Source organism: Podarcis raffonei, chromosome 10, assembly GCF_027172205.1.
Source record: "Podarcis raffonei isolate rPodRaf1 chromosome 10, rPodRaf1.pri, whole genome shotgun sequence".
Lineage (NCBI taxonomy): Eukaryota > Metazoa > Chordata > Lepidosauria > Squamata > Lacertidae > Podarcis > Podarcis raffonei.
This window is the reverse complement of record NC_070611.1, coordinates 42,738,780-42,756,969: the sequence shown is the minus strand read 5'-3', so window position 1 is coordinate 42,756,969 and position 18,190 is coordinate 42,738,780. Positions and strand designations below refer to the sequence as shown.

The following is an 18,190-nucleotide window of genomic DNA, read 5'->3' as shown; positions in this document are numbered from 1 at the left end:
TCGTTGCAACCCCCCCCCACCAACTCCTCGAGATATTTCTCTTTCCCAGTTTTGAAAACGGACTTTTGTGAGTGGGGCGGTGAGGCTTCCAGGCCGGCGTGCCCCGCTGCCGTGAAATTATTCAGCGGGCGTCATTCACCGGAGGCAAAAGGTGACATCGGCGTCAGGCAGCGGCGTCCCGGGGAGCCCTTGTGGCGGGATCCTCACCGACCTTGCCCGCCGAATCCCGGCCGAGAGCCGCCCGCTTCCCCCGTCCAGGTTCCAGGCGGGCGGCGCTCCTGGCGCTGGTGCCGCCCTTTCCCCGCCCGGCTCTGCTCAGCGAAAGCCTGTCAGCTGGCGATACTGCAATCAAGATGGCGGCGGAGCCGGAGAGCGGGTGAGCGGGGGCGCCTCCGCTCCCTGGCACAGGACGGCAGGAAGCGCCGGGATGGGTCGAGGAGCGCCGGCTTTCTTTCGGTTTCCCTGAAGCGGGCGGGGGGTGAGGCGCGCTGGCCATGGCGGGCATCATCAAGAAGCAGATCCTGAAGCACCTCTCCAGGTCAGTGAAGTGGGGCGTCGGAGGCGCCCTTGCCGGGGCCGCTCTCAACAGGCTTCTCTGAGGGAAGGGGGCGAAACTGAACCGCCTCGTAGTAGCGCCCCGTTTCCCTTTCGCCGTGGGGCTGTAGGCGAGGGGTGGGAAAGTCCCTGAGGTTGGGACCTGTTCGTCCCTCTTGTATATTTTGGAGGCGTTGGGCTACCAGAAGAAACGTATCCCTAACACGGAGGGTCACTGCGTGTCTGCACCTGAAACTGGGCAGGTGTGTGGGTGGGTGGAAACATTCGCCCTGCAGCAGCAAGAAAACTGAGGAGGGGGAGAGTCTTCCTTGGGGGAAAGGAGCGGGTTGGCCGCCCTATCTCACTCTCGCCCCATCCTGCTTCTTGCCGCAGTCGGGGAAGCCCGCACAGGAATCCCTTCCCCTCGCGGCGTTAGAGGAAAGCCGGGCAGAGCGTGGCGGCGCCTGAGCCCCTTCGCCCGTCCCCGCCGGTGCTAAGCGCGCGGCGGCGACAAGGCAACGGAGCCGTAGGTGTCTCGAGAAGGGAGCCGCGCAGGCAGGAGCCCGAGGCAGAAGTGGGTGGATTGTAAATTGTGTTTGACACGTTGCCTGTGGGAGGGGCGAGCGGCAGCTTGGCTGATGTCACCCTGCACATTGTCTGTTGCAGACGGGTCTGGAGACGCCAGATTTGTGTGGGAATGAATGACAAACCGGGGTTGGGGGAAGCTTGGCAAGTTGTGCATCACGCCGGGGCAAAAGAGATGTCTGTCCGGGGTTTTGATTCGGCAAGGCGCACAAAAACAATAAGAAGAAAAATGGTGATTGGAACTGGGTTATGCTGTTTTCGCTGGCCGCTTAAGCAAACCTTTTCATATATCTCTAATATTTGCTATGCATTTATAATCCATGATGATTTGATTGAGGGATGTGTATTCGCTGTTGCAGTCAAAGGTTGGCATGATAGGGTCACACACACAAATGAGGCATTGAGGAACACACACAAATGAGGGCATTGGCTTGTGGTGCCAAGAAATGAAGAACTGGGGAACAGTCAGAGCAGAATGTAAAACCAAAAGCCCTTCCTTACCACATTCAAGAGCATCTTATGGAATCTAAATATTGCATATTAAAGGCAACAGATCTGTGTCGTATGATTTGGTGTTTTTATTTTCTGCCATCGTCTTGAAGGATGCCCTGATTTTCTGGAAGAGTATTACTGAGCTTTGGTTTCCCAGAGTGTTTGCTGCATTCAGAAAACTCCAGTTTCAGTCCCTAGTATCTCTAGTTTAAAAAGGACTCAGTTGGTAAGTGATGGGAAAGAGACTTGGGAGGCTGCTGCCAATCAGAGCAAACAGTACTAGGCTAAATGTAGAACTAGTCTGATATAATGCAACCTGCTGTGTACTAACAAGGGATGTCAGCTTATTAAAAAAACTATGAAGTTGTCAAACTAATTAAACATATAATTACTTTAAAACCAAACCAAACCAAGCAGAGATATTTGGAAGTGCAATCCTGCACATGTCTACTCAGAAATAAGACAGACTGAACCAGGTAAATAATTAAATGATTGCAACCTAAAGAGGCCAAAATTTGATCAACTGGGATGGGGGTGGGAATGAGGTATTGTTTTTAAAATGTGTCACATATTCAAGCAAGTTTTGAGTGAGTTTTTTTAACCTTGGGCATTGTCTGAGGGCACATGATAAAGCAATGTTGTTGGACGCTAAGGAGGTGTACTTAGAGGAGAGACTGCCAGTGAGCACAGTGTATGCTGTTTTGAATTCTATAATGAAAACAAGGTGAAATATAGCTATCTTTCTGCTCCCTCATAGAACATAAGATGATAGTTCAACCTCTTCCTCCTGTGTGCAGTAACCTTTTTTGCTTTTGTGCGAGAGTATTAGGGGTAAGAATATAAACCACTGTTTATTCCTGTTGTAAGTAATAGGTAGACAAGTATCATCCTTGTAATGTGTAGCTTGGTTCCCTTGCTTTTTGGAGCTTCTGCAGACTCTATTCTGTAGTGCATCAATTGTCCTACTTTCATCTCTTCTCTGCACTCCCTAGTCTAGATTATAGGCTTGTGTCTGTATGATCTGGAGAGTTCTGCATGTTGACAAGGGATTGCAATTGATTGCCCCAGGCAGCTTTCACCTCTCCTTCTGTGAACCATGGTCTAAGATTCTTAAGTAATCAAGTGAACAGTGCACTAGAGCATTTTTGCCCTGATTTCATTTGATCTGCCTAAACAGGTGTTTGCTTGGACTGTTTATACAATACCATGTGCCCTATTTTTAGTTGGGATTAGTGTGCTTTTGTTTTTCATTTTTACTTGGGGATGAAGTAGTATAATATTTGTTATTAGTATATGCGAATGTCCTTTGAGATAACAGTGTGTTGCAGTCCCAGCAGTTTTTACATTGACTTCTCTCAGGGCATTCGCCATTTTCACAACCTACTTTGTTTCCTTCCCTACCTGTCAGCATGACACAGTCTGTACCTTTTCTATCTGGATGTTCTATGGACATTGGACTGTCACAAATAGGTGCATACTCAGATATAGTGAGAAATGTTTTTCAGATTCTGTGTGAAAATGTATACAGTGGTACCTCGGGTTACAGACGCTTCAGGTTACAGACTTCGCTAACCCAGAAATAGTACCTCGGGTTAAGAACTTTGCTTCAGGATGAGAACAGAAATCGCGCAGCAGTGGTGCGGCAGCAGCAGGAGGCCCCATTAGCTAAAGTGGTGCTTCAGGTTAAGAACAGTTTCAGGTTAAGAACGAACCTCCAGAATGAATTAAGTTCTTAACCCGAGGTACCACTGTACAGTGATGTGAATGTTAGTCCTAGTTCAAGGTGGGAACAAGTATGCTAACAACTGGTTGGGCATATCCTACCTGTTGTAGAATTCCTGATCAACTGCAAATGCAAGCCTTTCTATTTTTGTTGAACTCCTATAAATGGAGGGATGCAACAAGGAAATAAATGAGGAAGTGAAGGAGACTGGTGTAGAAAGAAGTTCTAATTGCTTTGGATTGAAAAACTGCAGTTAAGGATAGATCTACTCTGTGGCTGAGAATACACAATTACTTTCTTTTTAATTCTTTTGGTGTTCATTCATTTATTTAAAGCATTTTGGCCCAATCTTCAGCTCTCAGATCAGCTTACAGATCAATAAAAAGCCAAGACAAAATTGACTAGAATTATTCTTTTTGGTTTTTACTTTCATTAGATATTATGATCATATCTGAGGCAGGAAGTACTTTGACAAAGTACCTGCCAGAATTAATTTATTTCCTTTTGGTCAGCATAAAGGAAGCAAGACCAAATAATTCATGTTTTTTACTTCCTTTAGAATGTACTAATTCATATATATTTTATAGCATATGAGGTAAAAAACACGCTCAGTCTTATTTTCCCCTGTAACTCCTGAACTACATGGTAACAGCATAGCTGTTTGTTGGTGCTGTACTATTTATTTAAGCTTTATAGAATCTAAAATCAGGACTTGGCTTTATCTTCTCCCCACCCACAATTTGAAGGCTTCATTTTAAGCCATTGAGATGAAACTTCATTGTACATTATTACCCAGTGTTGCTTATTAATAATATTATTGTTAGTTATTAAATTTGTATATCGCCCTTCATCTGAAGACCTGCATATGATGAACGGAAAGGGCATTTTGACTGTGTTTACATGTCACTGTTGGAATCCATCCATCTTGGTAGTCAATGGAAAAGTGCACCTTTGGGGGGTCAAGTCAAACTGTTGGAAGGTTACAGTACCTGCTGTGGTTGTAGAGATTGATATGGGAGAGACATGTTTTGTTGCAGCTGGAGGTGTCCAGTTGCACTGCTGCAGATGCACCATGGCGTTTCTTCTCTCTGTGCTCCTCCCAGTGGTCGTTCCTCCTCTGGTCACGGCTATGGATGTACGACTTTACTGTCTGTTTCCAGGCACTGCAGTTGTCTGCAAGGGATTCCCACATAGCAGGGTTGATGTTGTCAGCCTTCATGCCACTTCTGCAGAAATCTTTGTAATGCAGAGTTGGTCTGCCAGTGGGCCTCGTGCCTGAAGCCAGCTACCCATAGAGCATGTCCTTGGGGATTCTCACATCTTCCATTCTGTGGACATGACCAAGCTAGCATGGACGTTGCTGAGACAGGAGTGTGAACATGTTGGGAATGTGGGCTTGGGAGAACACATCTTTGTTTGAGACTCTGACTTGCCCTGTGATGCCCTAAATCTTCCTGATGCAGCGCATGTGAAAGGCATTGTGGTGTTGCTGGTGGTGGTTGTAAGTTGCCCACAACTCACTTCCATAAACCAGTGTGCTCAACACGCAAGCCTGGTAGACCTTCATCTTGGTTTTGAACATTGGCATCATATTCTCCCATACCCTTTTGGAGAGATGAGCCATTGCTGTTGGTGCCTTGCCAATATGCTTGTCATTGTAATCCATTACTAAAAGTTTGCCATGAATGTGCAGATGGCTTCTGATTCGTCCCTCCATTAGGGAGAGCAGGAGCAACAAACCACGATCTCTGCCATATGACTATGGTAATCGGGGTTTGTAGATTGGGAAACTTGACAGTGGCGTGTTTGGAGGATTTAAATGAGTTCTCAGTAGAACAGAGTGTTGTTATCAGATTTGCTAGTGTGTCAGTGCACTCATGTACAAGAAACCATAAGGGAATTAGCAATACTATTCTTTGGATCTTTGCTGGAGATTGTACTCTACAGACTGGATTACATTGGTTGTGATCACTTTGCTTAGCTTGGGAAGTCTAGGATTGACCAATATTAGTGTAACTGCTCCAGAGAGTGAGCAATAAACAAAGTGAAGTTGCAGTTGTAAAACAATTATGATAATTCATGAAAGCACATTGAGTTTTACTAGAGGTTAATGGCTTTGCAGCTTGAAACACTAATACAGAGACTTAGAGTAGAAGGGGTTAATAATGTGGGAGTTTTGCAGTTAAACCTGTTAATGCATATCTATGCTGGTTAGTAAATGATCACAGAGCTGTAAATGTTTAGAGAAGGGACAGTTAATGCTCCCTCACCTTCATGGTGGGAGGTTGTGTTGTTTGTTTCTGTTCCTTTCTCTCTCTCTCTCCTCTTCCTTTTGAACCATGTAAACCCAGCAGACATCTGAGACTGGGATTTCAGATTCAGACCACATGTTTGAGACTAATTTATGTATTTTGAAACCAAGAATACCTTGCCTGTGTTGTTTCTGCTGTAGCATTGAAGGATGCATGAGTGAGTCCTGTGATTACTGTAAATAAAGCACTGAAACGTACTTAAGGTGGTATACTATTCACTCTGAGAGTGGTAGAGGCAGCCCCTCCCCCAATTTTAAGCACTTAATACTGGGACATTTAAAGGTCTAACAACTTATATTTCCTGTGCTTTGCAAATGCTGCATAGATCTGTGCTTTAAATTCTGCTGTGGGCTATTTTGGCTAAAGAGTAAGCCAATCCTCACATGCTTTTAAAATTCAGGCAGTCACTTTTTCTTTGTAGTTCCCCTCATGTGGGACTTCAGAATTAATTGGTATTCACCAGTTATTTATTTCCCAACAAATAATGCATTATACAGGCTAGCTAACCCCACCTTCTTGTTTAATTACTGTTGCACATGGGGCAGGGCAGAGGCCTACAGGTGGAAACTTGCCATAAACGTAAGTAGGAGGCTGAGCCTTTCAGACTTGGCTGCAAATGGAACTGGGAGGGACAATAAGGTTGCAACTTTCCCAAAGAGTAGCAAATTGGAAAAGAAAGAAAATAGGAAGAAGCAAAAGAATCAAGACATTAATATTTATCTGTCCCGTGCTTAAAGAAAACTGGAGAAATGAAAAACTTGAACTTCACTATAACTTAAGGGGAGAACTGTCAAATATAGGCTAGGAATCCATGTTTGATATCAGACATGGTTTATTTTGGGGCTATTGGGAGAGATCAGTATGTGGCTCTCTTTACATAAAGAATTTTAATAAGCAAGTCTTCTAGAATTATAGGATCCCCTAATCCACCACAGTTCTCAGCATGTTAGTGTACTTTACCCCCTTCATTAAGCTTTCCTCTGTTTAATTTTAATTTTGATTCCAGTTAAAATGTAGAAATCCTCTTCTAGGAAGATACTGGTGGATGCCTTTCCATTGAAGAATTTAGAGGCAAGGAAAGAACTGAGCTAATTTTTTTCTAGGAAAAGAGAGAAGGAAGACAGATGCTGTGGCCATCTACATGTGGGGGTGGTAGAGTGTCTGAAAAAGCACAGCATGGGGCAGCTTTCTAATGTAGCTCCCAAGGCCTGAAAAATGGGGGTGCAATGTGTACCCAGTTATAGGATAAACTTACTGGTGAACTGGCTGTGAATCTAAAAGGACTTAGTACAAAGATCCAGGCTTGGACATGAGTACTTGATGATGCAAAAGACACTTTTGCATGGACCATGTTTAGATAAATAAATGTGCTACCTCCATAAGATGTTGGCCATGTGATGAGACTTACATTCCAAGTTGACAGGATTACTGCATATCTGTACTTCCGGCAGGCTAATCAGCTTTTCTCCCATCTCCATTTGGTTCTTTGCATTCCTTCAATTTCTATTTGTGTGTTCTCCTTGTTTGCCTCTTATAATACTTAAGAGTTCAGGGCTGTGTTGCTTTTTTGGCTTTCCCTCATTCTAGTTTCAGAGCCATATCTTTACCCAAACATAGAATAGAGATGTTGTAGGTATGCCTTTGAACTACTGTTTTTTGAAGCTGTGTAGCATTCAAAAGGAAATTGTACTACTGAAAATTGGCACAGGATCCTTTTCAGTCAATGAATCTGTTTCCAATTCTCAATGCTTCATATTCCATCACTAGAATTCTGTCAGCCCTCTGTCTCTCTGCTTGTTCACTGTTTCTTCATTAATCAGGTGCTCATTGTTGGAACTTTTCTTTTGTTAGTCTACTTTCCCATTCCCCCCCCCCCCCCCGTTTCAGATCATTTCTTATTTCTGCTTTTGAGCTTCCTCTGTGAGGCAAACATTAATATTTTTCCTCCCCCCCCTTTCATTACCGCTCTGATTTATTTTGGGCTGTAGCTCTTTTCTCACTTGTGTTGGCATCAGCAGTCACTTGGGAGGGTAAAATCTCCTGGACCCCTATAGGTTCACTGGTACTTTCTGCTAATAGATTATCCTTCCATAAATAGCATCCTTGATATATCCTCTGTTAAAATCTATTCCTTCTCTCTTTTCAATTAGGGTAACTATTCCTGTAATCTTTCTTTTCCTTCCAAAGAAAACATCTCAGTGTTTGGCAGCACCTGAGGATGACAAAGCAGCCAGGCTTTAAATGAATTGCTATATACCTACTACAGTAATTGGAGATTGCTGGGAAAAGCTTTTTCAGAAAGGAGGAAAAGTCTGAGAGGAAGATGAATGATTTTTGGAGAGGTTGGCGAGGAAGAGAACTTAAGAGTTTTGAGAAGACAGGATGGAAAATTTATGTGAAAGTGTCAAATGTTGTAACTAAAAGTAATACACCCAGAGATCAGAATCTGACTAAAATTAGGTTTCAATAACAGAATTTAGATTTTGCTTTAGGGGTGGCATAGTAGTCAAATACTGTCAATAAGCTATTGAATATTTGACATAACTCCCATTTTTGCAGCAGTTGGAGGTAAATCTAACTGCCTAGGGGACATTCAGATATAGGCTACTTGCTATCACAGCAGACATCTCCAAGAGGAGCACAAGCCATTATCAGTGGCAAAGTCTTTGTCAGGCAAAGTCTGTTAATAGTCACTTAGCCTAGGTAAATGAACCATTTTAAACTGAAAGGGAAGAGCAGAGTTATATTCAAATATGAACTTCAGACTTGTTGTAGTCAAGAGACAAACCACGTTGGTGTCTTCTGATGTTTTGGTATTTAGTTGATTGTGCCCAAAGCTGCTTTGCACAAATAAAACCCCATTAGATATTGTTTTTTTTATTTTTTAATTTTGTATACTGTATGTTTAGATGTTTTATGTGTTCATCAATTGTAAGCTGAGTAATTGCTTTGTTCTGAAATAACTGCAGTGTTGATATTCTGTTTTAGGTTCACCAAAAACCTGTCACCTGACAAAATCAACTTGAGCACACTAAAAGGTGAAGGTCAGCTAACCAATTTAGAGCTTGATGAAGAAGTGCTTCAGAATATGCTGGATCTTCCCACTTGGCTTGCCATCAACAAAGTCTTTTGCAATAAAGCATCTATTAGGGTGAGTAAGTGATTTTCCTGGCACAGGAATAAAGACCAGTTTGCCACAGTTGATTGGAGGACATTTGGTTAATAGGACGACATCTCCCTCTGGATGGGATAGGCAGGGTCCTCAGAAGTCTTTTGCTTCCTCTTCCGGGGGCGGGGGGGGGAGCTGGATTGGTCCGGACTGAATCAGATCAGATCAGGATTTACAAATTGTTTTGTACAAATAAAAAATGGGATGGAGGGACTCGATAGCCCCAGTAGCTTCTTCTGCCCATATAGCTGTATGGTGTCTGTTTCCTCCCTTCTCTTTTGCAGGTGTTTATTCCGCCCCCCCTTGTTGCTTTTTTATTTGCTGTGTCCTTTTTCTAGAGCTATGGTGCTGGCAATGGACAGAATAGTACATAACATGGTCACCATCCATTAGAGGATGGAGGGTGCATGTGGGGATGTGAAAACCAAGATATATTATAATCTGTAGTAATTTGTGGATTAGGAAAATGTCTGTGTCAAAAAACGGAAGTGCATTCACTATCAAATATAGGTGAGATTATAAGCACCCTTGCTTCTAATAGTGGTGATTACTTGTTCTGTGAATTGAATTATAGGCATACAGCAGTTTTTTGTTTAGTTTGCATATCTCTGGATAAGATTAACACCATGTTAGCTTCAGAAGCTAGGTGAAGGGAATTCCTCCCCTCCACATGCATATATATTGCATACATGTATGTACACCTACATAGACACACAGTCTTTTGACATATGTAGTAAAGTGTATGGAACTGATCCTTACTGAATCAGATTTGTGTGTCCTTTTTGGTTTCCTTAATTTGAGTGTCACATTCATTTTGTTTTGACTTCATTTGGTAAGTTTGCAAACACTTCAGTCCTTATGAACAAGAAGAGGCAAGTTTGGTTTTAGGCTTGCAGAAAGGTATAAATGAGACATTTAATTTTTATGTGTAGTGTTATATGCAACATGAGATTTCACATTTGCTTTGAGCATTTTCAAAACAGATTGGTGATTGGTGATGATGCCATATTTTCTTTAATGATTTTGTTTTTATTTTATCTTGCAGATACCATGGACAAAATTGAAAACACATCCAATCTGTTTGGTGAGTATGGAATTCAGCTTCCCAAATTAACTATGTTAGAATGGTGATGCATTTGTAATTTCCTTGCAATCATACTGAAATCACTAAGCAATAGCTAGCGGAGAGAAGAACATTTTGCCATTACTGGCAATACAAATACAGGGTTGTATCCAATGAAGTTGTTCTGTTCAGCTGAGGACTTACTTCCTTGTCTTTTGTGCCAGGCCCCCCAAATCTTCCCCAGAGGGTTGAGGGAAAACCCAGAACAGATATAGGGAGCTTGTGGAAGGAGAAGAAATCCCATTGTGCACACCGAAGGCCTTGTACAAAGAGGACAATGTGATTGGATACAACCCATTGCATTTTACATGATTCTAAAGTGTTATAAAGCCAAATAGTTTCTGAAATGTTTTGTCATGTATTTTCATGTGCTCTCATTCTAAGTTTTAATTCTGCGAGATGGCTTTAAATTAGTCACTGAATGTAAAACATTTCAATTGTTCTAAATTTCTCTTGCATATCTAAAGTCACTGGATAAAGTAATAATGGAAATGAGTACATGTGAAGAACCACGCCCTCCTAATGGACCATCGCCTATAGCAACTGCATCAGGGCAAAGGTCAGTCATAATTTAAATGTTGCAATAGAATCAAGCATTACATATGTAGGCAGTGCTGAGGAAAACAAGCTGAATAGGCTTATATATAGTTGTTAATTAAAAGTGGGCTAAATGGCAGATCTGCTTGAGAAGGGCTGGGTTAGGTTAGCTAGATTTGTAGAATAAAGGTAATCAAAGCCCAGTTTATGCATGTGATCCTAGTGCTTGTCTTTTCCATGTGGTCCCCACTGTGTAAAGGATCACACGGAGAGCCCATGGTGTGAAGTGGGCTGCATGCAAGTATAGCCCACAGAGGCCAGTAGTGATTTCCATAACTGTGTTTGCATTTTTACAAGTCACTGTGATTACTGGAAAATGGCTGCTAGTCAGTAGTCCACATGTTATCTGTTTCATGCTCACATTTCTTGAAGCGACCCAAAGATTATATGTAGAAATAGGCACCTATTTCTCATGTGTGTCTTCTCTGTAAGTGATAAAAAGACCCGCCTCTTTCTTTATCAGCTCCACATTGCACTTACAAAGCTTTGGAGAGAATTAAATATAGCTTGTAACGTCATTTGTAGGAGGGGGAAACAGCCTTGCTATGACGCTACATACACAAAGGGGCCTTATTGGATCATAATAGTGTTTGGGGATTGTGGTGGTGAACAATAAAAGGCAAACCGGTATATGGCTCTTTCATATCTCTCCACCCACCCCTGCAAATGGCTCAGTGTGAAGGAATGTGGTTCATGGTGTTCTGTCCCAAATACTTAGGATGCATTGCAGTGTGGCAAAGAACATCATATCTATTATCACACCTACTTTTTCAAGGTGATCTTCCTGTAGTTCTAGTTTGGCACTCAATTGCAGAAGCTAAAACAGGGGTGTTGACTCTTGGTCTACATAGTCCCAGATTATGATCTGTTCTAAGTTTTTCTTTTATTGGTCTCTGAGCGATTTCAGTGCTAGTTTTATCTTCATTTGAAGTAGCTGTTAAATCTATGCTGAAATTCTGTTTTAAATGCTTGCATTTTATTTCACCAGCGGATATGGTTTTGCTGAAAAAGTTGTAGAAGGAATATCTGTTTCTGTAAACTCCATTATAATCCGAATTGGAGCAAAAGCATTCAATGCTTCATTTGAACTCTCCCAGTTGAGAATATATAGTGTAAATGCAAACTGGGAACATGGTGATCTAAGGTTTACTCGATTACAAGAATCTCAGCGTGGAGAGGTAAGGCTGACTTTAAATTTAGAACAAGCTATTTTATTCTCTTTTCTCTTTCTGTAACTAGTTTATTTTCTTTTATACAAAGAAAAAAACCACATTACAGAATCCACATTCCTATTGTAGCATTGTCTAATCAATAATATTAACCTGGCTATTTTGCTTTAATTTTACCATTAAACCTACATTATTTTAATAGCAACTTGCCATATTGAGACCCCTGTCACCATTATGGCATGGCCTTTAGCTGGCATAGTTGCTGCTGACTTTGTTTGCATACTTGGCATATGACACATTATTTCTGGCCCTTGCTAAACATGATAAGTGAAGTGTAAGTGGGGTGGAAGGCTTTTGTGGACCCTAGCCAGTCTATTGGGAACCATATCATGTCTAAAGAACAATTCCTATGCATGGTTTTAAAAGTTCATATACGTACAGTTGCAGGGATCATGGAGCAGGAAACAGCCAAGTATGAATGACAGTCCTTCAGCTATTAGTTATTTGCTACTGATGAACATAGATACCATAATATCTTCCTTTCTGCTTAACAAGGGCAACATGCTTATACAGTGAAAAAATGTGCTCAGGCGAGGATTTATCTATGAAACTAAAGAATAGTTACAATAGGCATGTCCCTGGCTTTGTGTCTGAAAGTGAAACCATGCCTTTGAATTAAATGTATATTTTGAAATGCATAATATGTGTTTAGTATAAACATTCAGAAATATACTGTGTTTCACCAAGCATAACTATAATGGTAAAAAGGGACTTTTTGGAACCAAAGGAAGCTGGTTCTGCCTGCCCTAGCTCCATTGACTTCAACAAGCCTTAGACATGATTAACTTGGCCCAACCTGCAAAATATAGGTTTAACTATTATATATCTGACCCATTTAAAGTTTATACAAACTTTTTCAAATAAAATAACGGAAGAAGTTTTGGATGCTTGATGTCAATTTCTTTTTCTTTGATTTATGAGATTATTCTTCCAGGTAAGTTGCAAATTTAAATAGAAACCTTTTTTTGTTCAACAATTAAAGTATGATGGGTAGAAAATTGAACCCAAGTTCAGATGTGACAAGTCAACAGGCCTGTGGGATCTAGGGAAGCAAGTCTGTCTTTTTACAGTTCTCAAATAGATATTTTAAATCAGGGTACGTGTGTTTTATTTTAGGTACTGACATTTAAAGAAATCAACTGGCAGATGATCAGAATAGAAGCAGATGCTATCCAAAGCTCTCAGCATGAAATCATGAGTGCTCCAGTTCGTCTGATTACTAACCAGTCCAAAATCCGGGTCACACTTAAAAGAAGGGTAATACTGCTTTGTGATGATTTTGTATATTCCTTAATGATGGCAAAGGTGATGGAGAGATTCTGCAAAAAATATGTATATTTATGTTCAGCATTAGATTTGTTTAACATTCTAATCCGTTTGACATGAAATGGGTAGAAATTTTAGTTAAAACATAGAAGATTATTGTACAAGCAGGATCCACAATTATGCTGACATGTTTGAGCTAGCACCATTTTCTTCTGGTGAGATATCCTGCCTTTCTCTGAGCTTGGAGAGGAAAAGAACCACCTCTAGATCGAGAGAGAGAGAGAGAGAGAGAGAGAGAGAGCGCACTTGCTGCTTTATGGATTTCCAAGGCTTATGTTGGAGGTTTTCCCCTAAGCACCTTGTTTGTAGTACCTCTCATACCCAACATGATTACAGGAATGAGGGGCAGGATTACTGATGAGCACAAGGTTTGATTAGCTAGTGGTCCAAGGCTTCCTAAAGCTTGTAGTCCTTTATTCACAGGTATACTCATTTGTGCTTGTTAAGTCATAGATAATGGAGGATGTTAATCTTCCATACTTGCAATAATTTTCTACTATCATGAGAAACAAAGTCTTGCAACAGGTGGGAGTCAGTTTGGCATCTTTGCTGCCAACATTGGATGTCATCAGAATGAGGAGGCTAGCTTTCAATTTTCAGATTATAATGTATCACAAGGTTTATTATATATATGTATTTTGTATTGTATTGTATGGTTCATTTTGTTAATTGCCTTGAGCATGCTAATGGTAGGCTTGTCATACGTAAATAAAATCTCTGACATGTCCTGGTTTTCGGCGTCGGAGGAATTTTGCCAGGAAACAGCTCTAAAAGCTTAAAAAGGGTTTGTTAAACAACTTTGCTGGTGTCAGGAATTTTACTTTTTAAATATGACAATCCTAGCTAATGGAAAGATGGGGTATAAATTTAATAATGAGAGGCATTGTTTTGCCTCTAACTCAAAAATATTTTTTCCTGAAATTTCTTGGGACAAATTGATTAGGTATATATTTGTTAAATTAAGCTCCTGAAAAATACTTGTATAAATTAATGATGCATATTCCAGCTTGCCTCTACTGTTACTTCACTGCTAATAAAAGGTTACTCTCAGCAGGAGTACGAAAGAACAAAAATAATTGAACAAAGATTCCTGCTCTGTGCTATGACTACTGTTAAGTCTTGCTTTGTGTTCTGCTTAAAAATCATTGACTGTAGTCCCAAATCTTGATATAAAATAGATTCTATCAAAATCAATGTTACCAATATTCCAATTTTACTTTTTCTCTTCACAACAGTTAAAGGATTGCAATGTGGTGTCATCTAAACTGATTCTAATACTAGATGACTTGCTGTGGGTTCTAACTGATTCCCAGTTGAAAGCTATGGTCCAATACGCTAAGTCTCTTAGTGAAGCTATTGAAAAATCAGCTGAGCAGAGACAAAGTCTAGCTTCTGAACCCACACAGGTAAGGAAAGCAAACATTATTGTGGCTTAATATTAGTAGGTATATTTTCAGGTAATGTTTGTCTTATCTAATGGGACTCAAACACATAATTTTAGCCTTAGAAATTTTGCCTGCATGGGGCTTCTGAGTGAATATGTACAGTACTGCACAGTTAAGATTGCGTTAGGATCTATTGGTAGCCCTAGGAGTAACAGTCTTGTATGTATTTGTAGTATTCTCTTTGCCTCTAAATTATATTATGCATAGAAAAGCTTTTATCCTGGGGGGAGGGATCAAATGCTGCTTTAAAAAATGATATTCCCTTTAATGAAATTTTGCACTTACAAATTACTCTCATGAAGTAATACAGTCATTACAAATGATTGGCCAGGCAAGTGAGGAAGGAGCTTCCGAAGAACAGGGTGATTGTGTGGGAGAAGTTTGGTGTGATGCATCAAGGTACAGTATTTTTGCAAAGCTATCCTCTGTCCCACATGTTTATCAGTATATGACTAAGAAACAAGTATGAAAAGAAATGCTTTTAGATTTGTTGAAAGCACCTAACTTTTTAGTTTGGATAGCAGTGAAATGTCATACACCCTTGATAATCAAAGGTGTGTTTCAGATGCTACATTTGAAAGCTTTCCTTAACATGAAAACATTAAGCATTTATGGGAATTCTTTTGACTCTGAGATTTTTCCCCCAGTGCTTTGTGGTGAGGCTCTTGCTAAAGTTATATATTTGAATGTTTCCAGAGTTCTGCTCCTGCATCCAGTTCTCAGCAGGTGAAAACACAGCAGTCCTCAGCCACTAGTGATCAAAATGATGCAATTGTGAAATTATTCAATGATTTTGATGTTAAGGAAACTTCTTATCATCTAGCAATTTCCCACTTGGACCTGCATATATGTGATGATATTCACGCTAAGGAAAAGGGTAAGTGTTTTGTGTGATTCCTTTATGCTGTTTAACATTGCTAGTCTTTTGTTATGGCTATCAGAAGATTGATTGCAGTATATTACTAGTCAATTGTGTTCATACACTTTCAGGTTTACGCAATATTTGTTGAATGCTAATTGGTCCTCAACAGCACATAGCATGAAATGTGCATTGATATAGCCACACTTCCCTATAGGTATTCATAGTAAAGCAGTTTGAGACTTCCCAAGAAGGGAAGCATGTTGTCTTAAAAGCTGCCATTAAAAGGCACTTCCTCACAGAACAAATAAGAAACACTACATGTGCAGTATTTTTAAGCTTTGTATTATTTTGCAGATGCAAACAGGCATGTTTCAGGAGGTGCTATGCAGCTTTCCTTTAGTCAACTAACTGTAGACTACTACCCTTTTCATAAAGCAGGTAAGAGTATATGCTGAGTGGTTGTTTTTATCAGTCATATTTGATCAAAATTAGTTCCCAGTATGATCCTGAAATAAATGTTTTTGTACTGTATACAACTTATTAAGCTACTTGCATGTAGTTTAATATAATAGGAAATGGAATGAGGATGCTGCAGGTTCAGTATCTTGTGCAAAAAGGTGTATTGCACTTTGCTTTCTGCCTGTTGAAAATATGCTTAGATATGTTTTAAAATTAGTGTTCTGAGCACTTCACTTGCATTCTCAGTAGTCTGTAAGATATATTATCTACTGGTTATTGACTGAAATTTTGTGTGTGTGTATGTGTGTAGTCTTAGCCCTGTAGGATTGCCAAGCAACACCATTGGGGTCTTTGATTCACAGCTCAAATTCTTACCTCTCAAAGCATATGTTAAAATTTGGGCTGCAGCATTAATCAGTTAATTGAACTGATCAAAGTGGCAGGTCTTGATTAAAATTATAGCATGATTAATGAAGCATTGCTCATACGTCATTTTAAGCCCTTTCAGCTCTCTTCTTGGTTGTGTGCTGCTTCTACCAGAAAATGGAAGATCACCCCAGAACCACCTGTGTTAGTGATGTGGAAGTCTCTGGGAGTGATCTTCCATTTCCACAGGGAGGAGCATCTGGAGGAAGGAGGTGGTAGTTTATGTGGCTTTGAAAAAGAGAGTTAGACAAATTAATGGAGAACACATTTACAGACCGAGAATATTTTTAAATGGCTTTAAACAGTGCTTCTTCTCTAGAAAAATAAGTGCCGGTATTCACCATGAAGTTGCTACAGTAGGTGCCACACTTTTTAACAACAAAAAAGAAGTGCCAGTACTGCATACCCCTGATTACTACCTGGGGAAAAAGCATATGCTTTAAATAAAAGAGTTAAAAGAGTTTTTAAAAATATACTTAATGGCATGTTTCTAAAATTATTTTTAATTATTGTCCAAATATGTCATACTTACAGATGAGAGCTGCAGCCATTGGATGCATTTTAGCGATGCTACCAAAGCCAGAAGTGGATGGGCAGAAGAATTATTACACGATTTCAAAGGCAATGTTGAATTGCTTAAGCAGGTTATGAAGGATCATAATATAGATTCTCCCAGTAAATCCCCACCCCAGGGGTCTCCACAGCTCATACAAACAGGTACCTTATGGCATACATTGTTAACTTATATGAGATGGTTTATATAAAGATATTTTACTGAAATCTTTACAATTGATTTCATGGGTATAGGCCCCAGTAGTTTCAGTACATCAGAAGGAATAGTGCACTTGCATTGTGATTAATTCCTTTGCGACTGTAAAATGATTTTTAGAAAGTGATGCTTAGACTCATTTGAGGAAAATAGCTGATTAGTTTCCAAAGCCTGCACAGATATGGCAAGTGTGCAACCCCCAAATTACAAGAATAATCATTTATATTTAGCAAATGAATGGGTTTTAATTTTGATACTGTTGATTTTTACTTAACATGCTTCTCTTTCATTTATCTTCCACTATTAGGTTATATTTTGACTCTCCAATAAAGGTTTTCTAGGCAGCTTACAAAGCAAAAATTACAACCAAAGGCAACAAATAATGCAGCAGTGAGATTTTATAAGTAGTGTTTTAGTACAAAGACAGAGAGAGAGTTAATGCTAAACTTGGTTTTATGCCTTCTGTTTCCTGCAGGCAAGGAACAGATACCTAAAGGAATCTCTAAGCCTTCCCCTGTGTCATCACAGCAACCAAAGGATAAACTGATGTCCAGCCCTGTGGTAGTTAGACTTGCAGATATTAATATTTATCAGGTATATTTCATTACTAATTGCTGATATCAGTTATTTTGTTTGTTGATATCTGCAACTATGTTGAAGTTTTCTTGATACAGAAGCTGACTTTAATGAAAGCTGACACAGGCTTTGCCAAGTGGGCATTAAAATGTTTATCTCTTGCAAATCTGGGCTTCCAGTTATGTTAATTTAGATGTTTCTCCTAACTCTGGTTCATCCTCACAATCGCAGGGTCTTTTAAATTATTTGGGTCCTGTAGAAATGTAGCCGGGAAACATAGCTGGATTTCACACTGAATTTTGTTTGTGAAATTGGCTGGGTATGGTACAAGTTTGTTAAAGGAACCCTTGCTCCTAGGTGTTAGGTTGTTCCTCTTCTATTTTAGAAAATATTTATATAGAAAATGTCAGTTCTTTTCTAAGTTTATTCTCCCTTATGTGACATAAATACCCTTTTTAAAAATGTACATATATTGATGAATGGGAATCTGAACCCAGGTCTTCCAGGCCCTAGTCTAGCATTATAATACTGGGTAATTTAGGCATTTGTTTGATCACTATAGT

General features: G+C 40.0%; 1 protein-coding gene across 3 annotated transcripts in view; it reads left to right on the top strand.

Annotated features, from left to right (window-relative positions):
* The first annotated feature begins 188 nt into the window (after positions 1-188).
* BLTP3B (bridge-like lipid transfer protein family member 3B) overlaps positions 189-18,190 on the top strand; it is a 33,661-nt gene continuing 15,659 nt past the window's right edge. Inside the window, exons 1-11 of one of the 3 annotated variants that reach the window (XM_053405024.1) lie at positions 189-538; positions 8,635-8,797; positions 9,861-9,899; positions 10,406-10,497; positions 11,524-11,713; positions 12,881-13,021; positions 14,326-14,496; positions 15,232-15,412; positions 15,752-15,835; positions 16,817-16,999; positions 17,527-17,645. In XM_053405024.1, the coding sequence (XP_053260999.1) occupies positions 495-538; positions 8,635-8,797; positions 9,861-9,899; positions 10,406-10,497; positions 11,524-11,713; positions 12,881-13,021; positions 14,326-14,496; positions 15,232-15,412; positions 15,752-15,835; positions 16,817-16,999; positions 17,527-17,645 (1,407 nt within the window). In that variant the 5' untranslated portion in view covers positions 189-494. Of the gene's footprint in view, positions 539-2,229; positions 2,336-5,671; positions 5,822-8,634; positions 8,798-9,860; positions 9,900-10,405; positions 10,498-11,523; positions 11,714-12,880; positions 13,022-14,325; positions 14,497-15,231; positions 15,413-15,751; positions 15,836-16,816; positions 17,000-17,526; positions 17,646-18,190 lie in introns of those variants that run through there. The other 2 variants (XM_053405023.1, XM_053405025.1) reach the window with 2 other exon arrangements.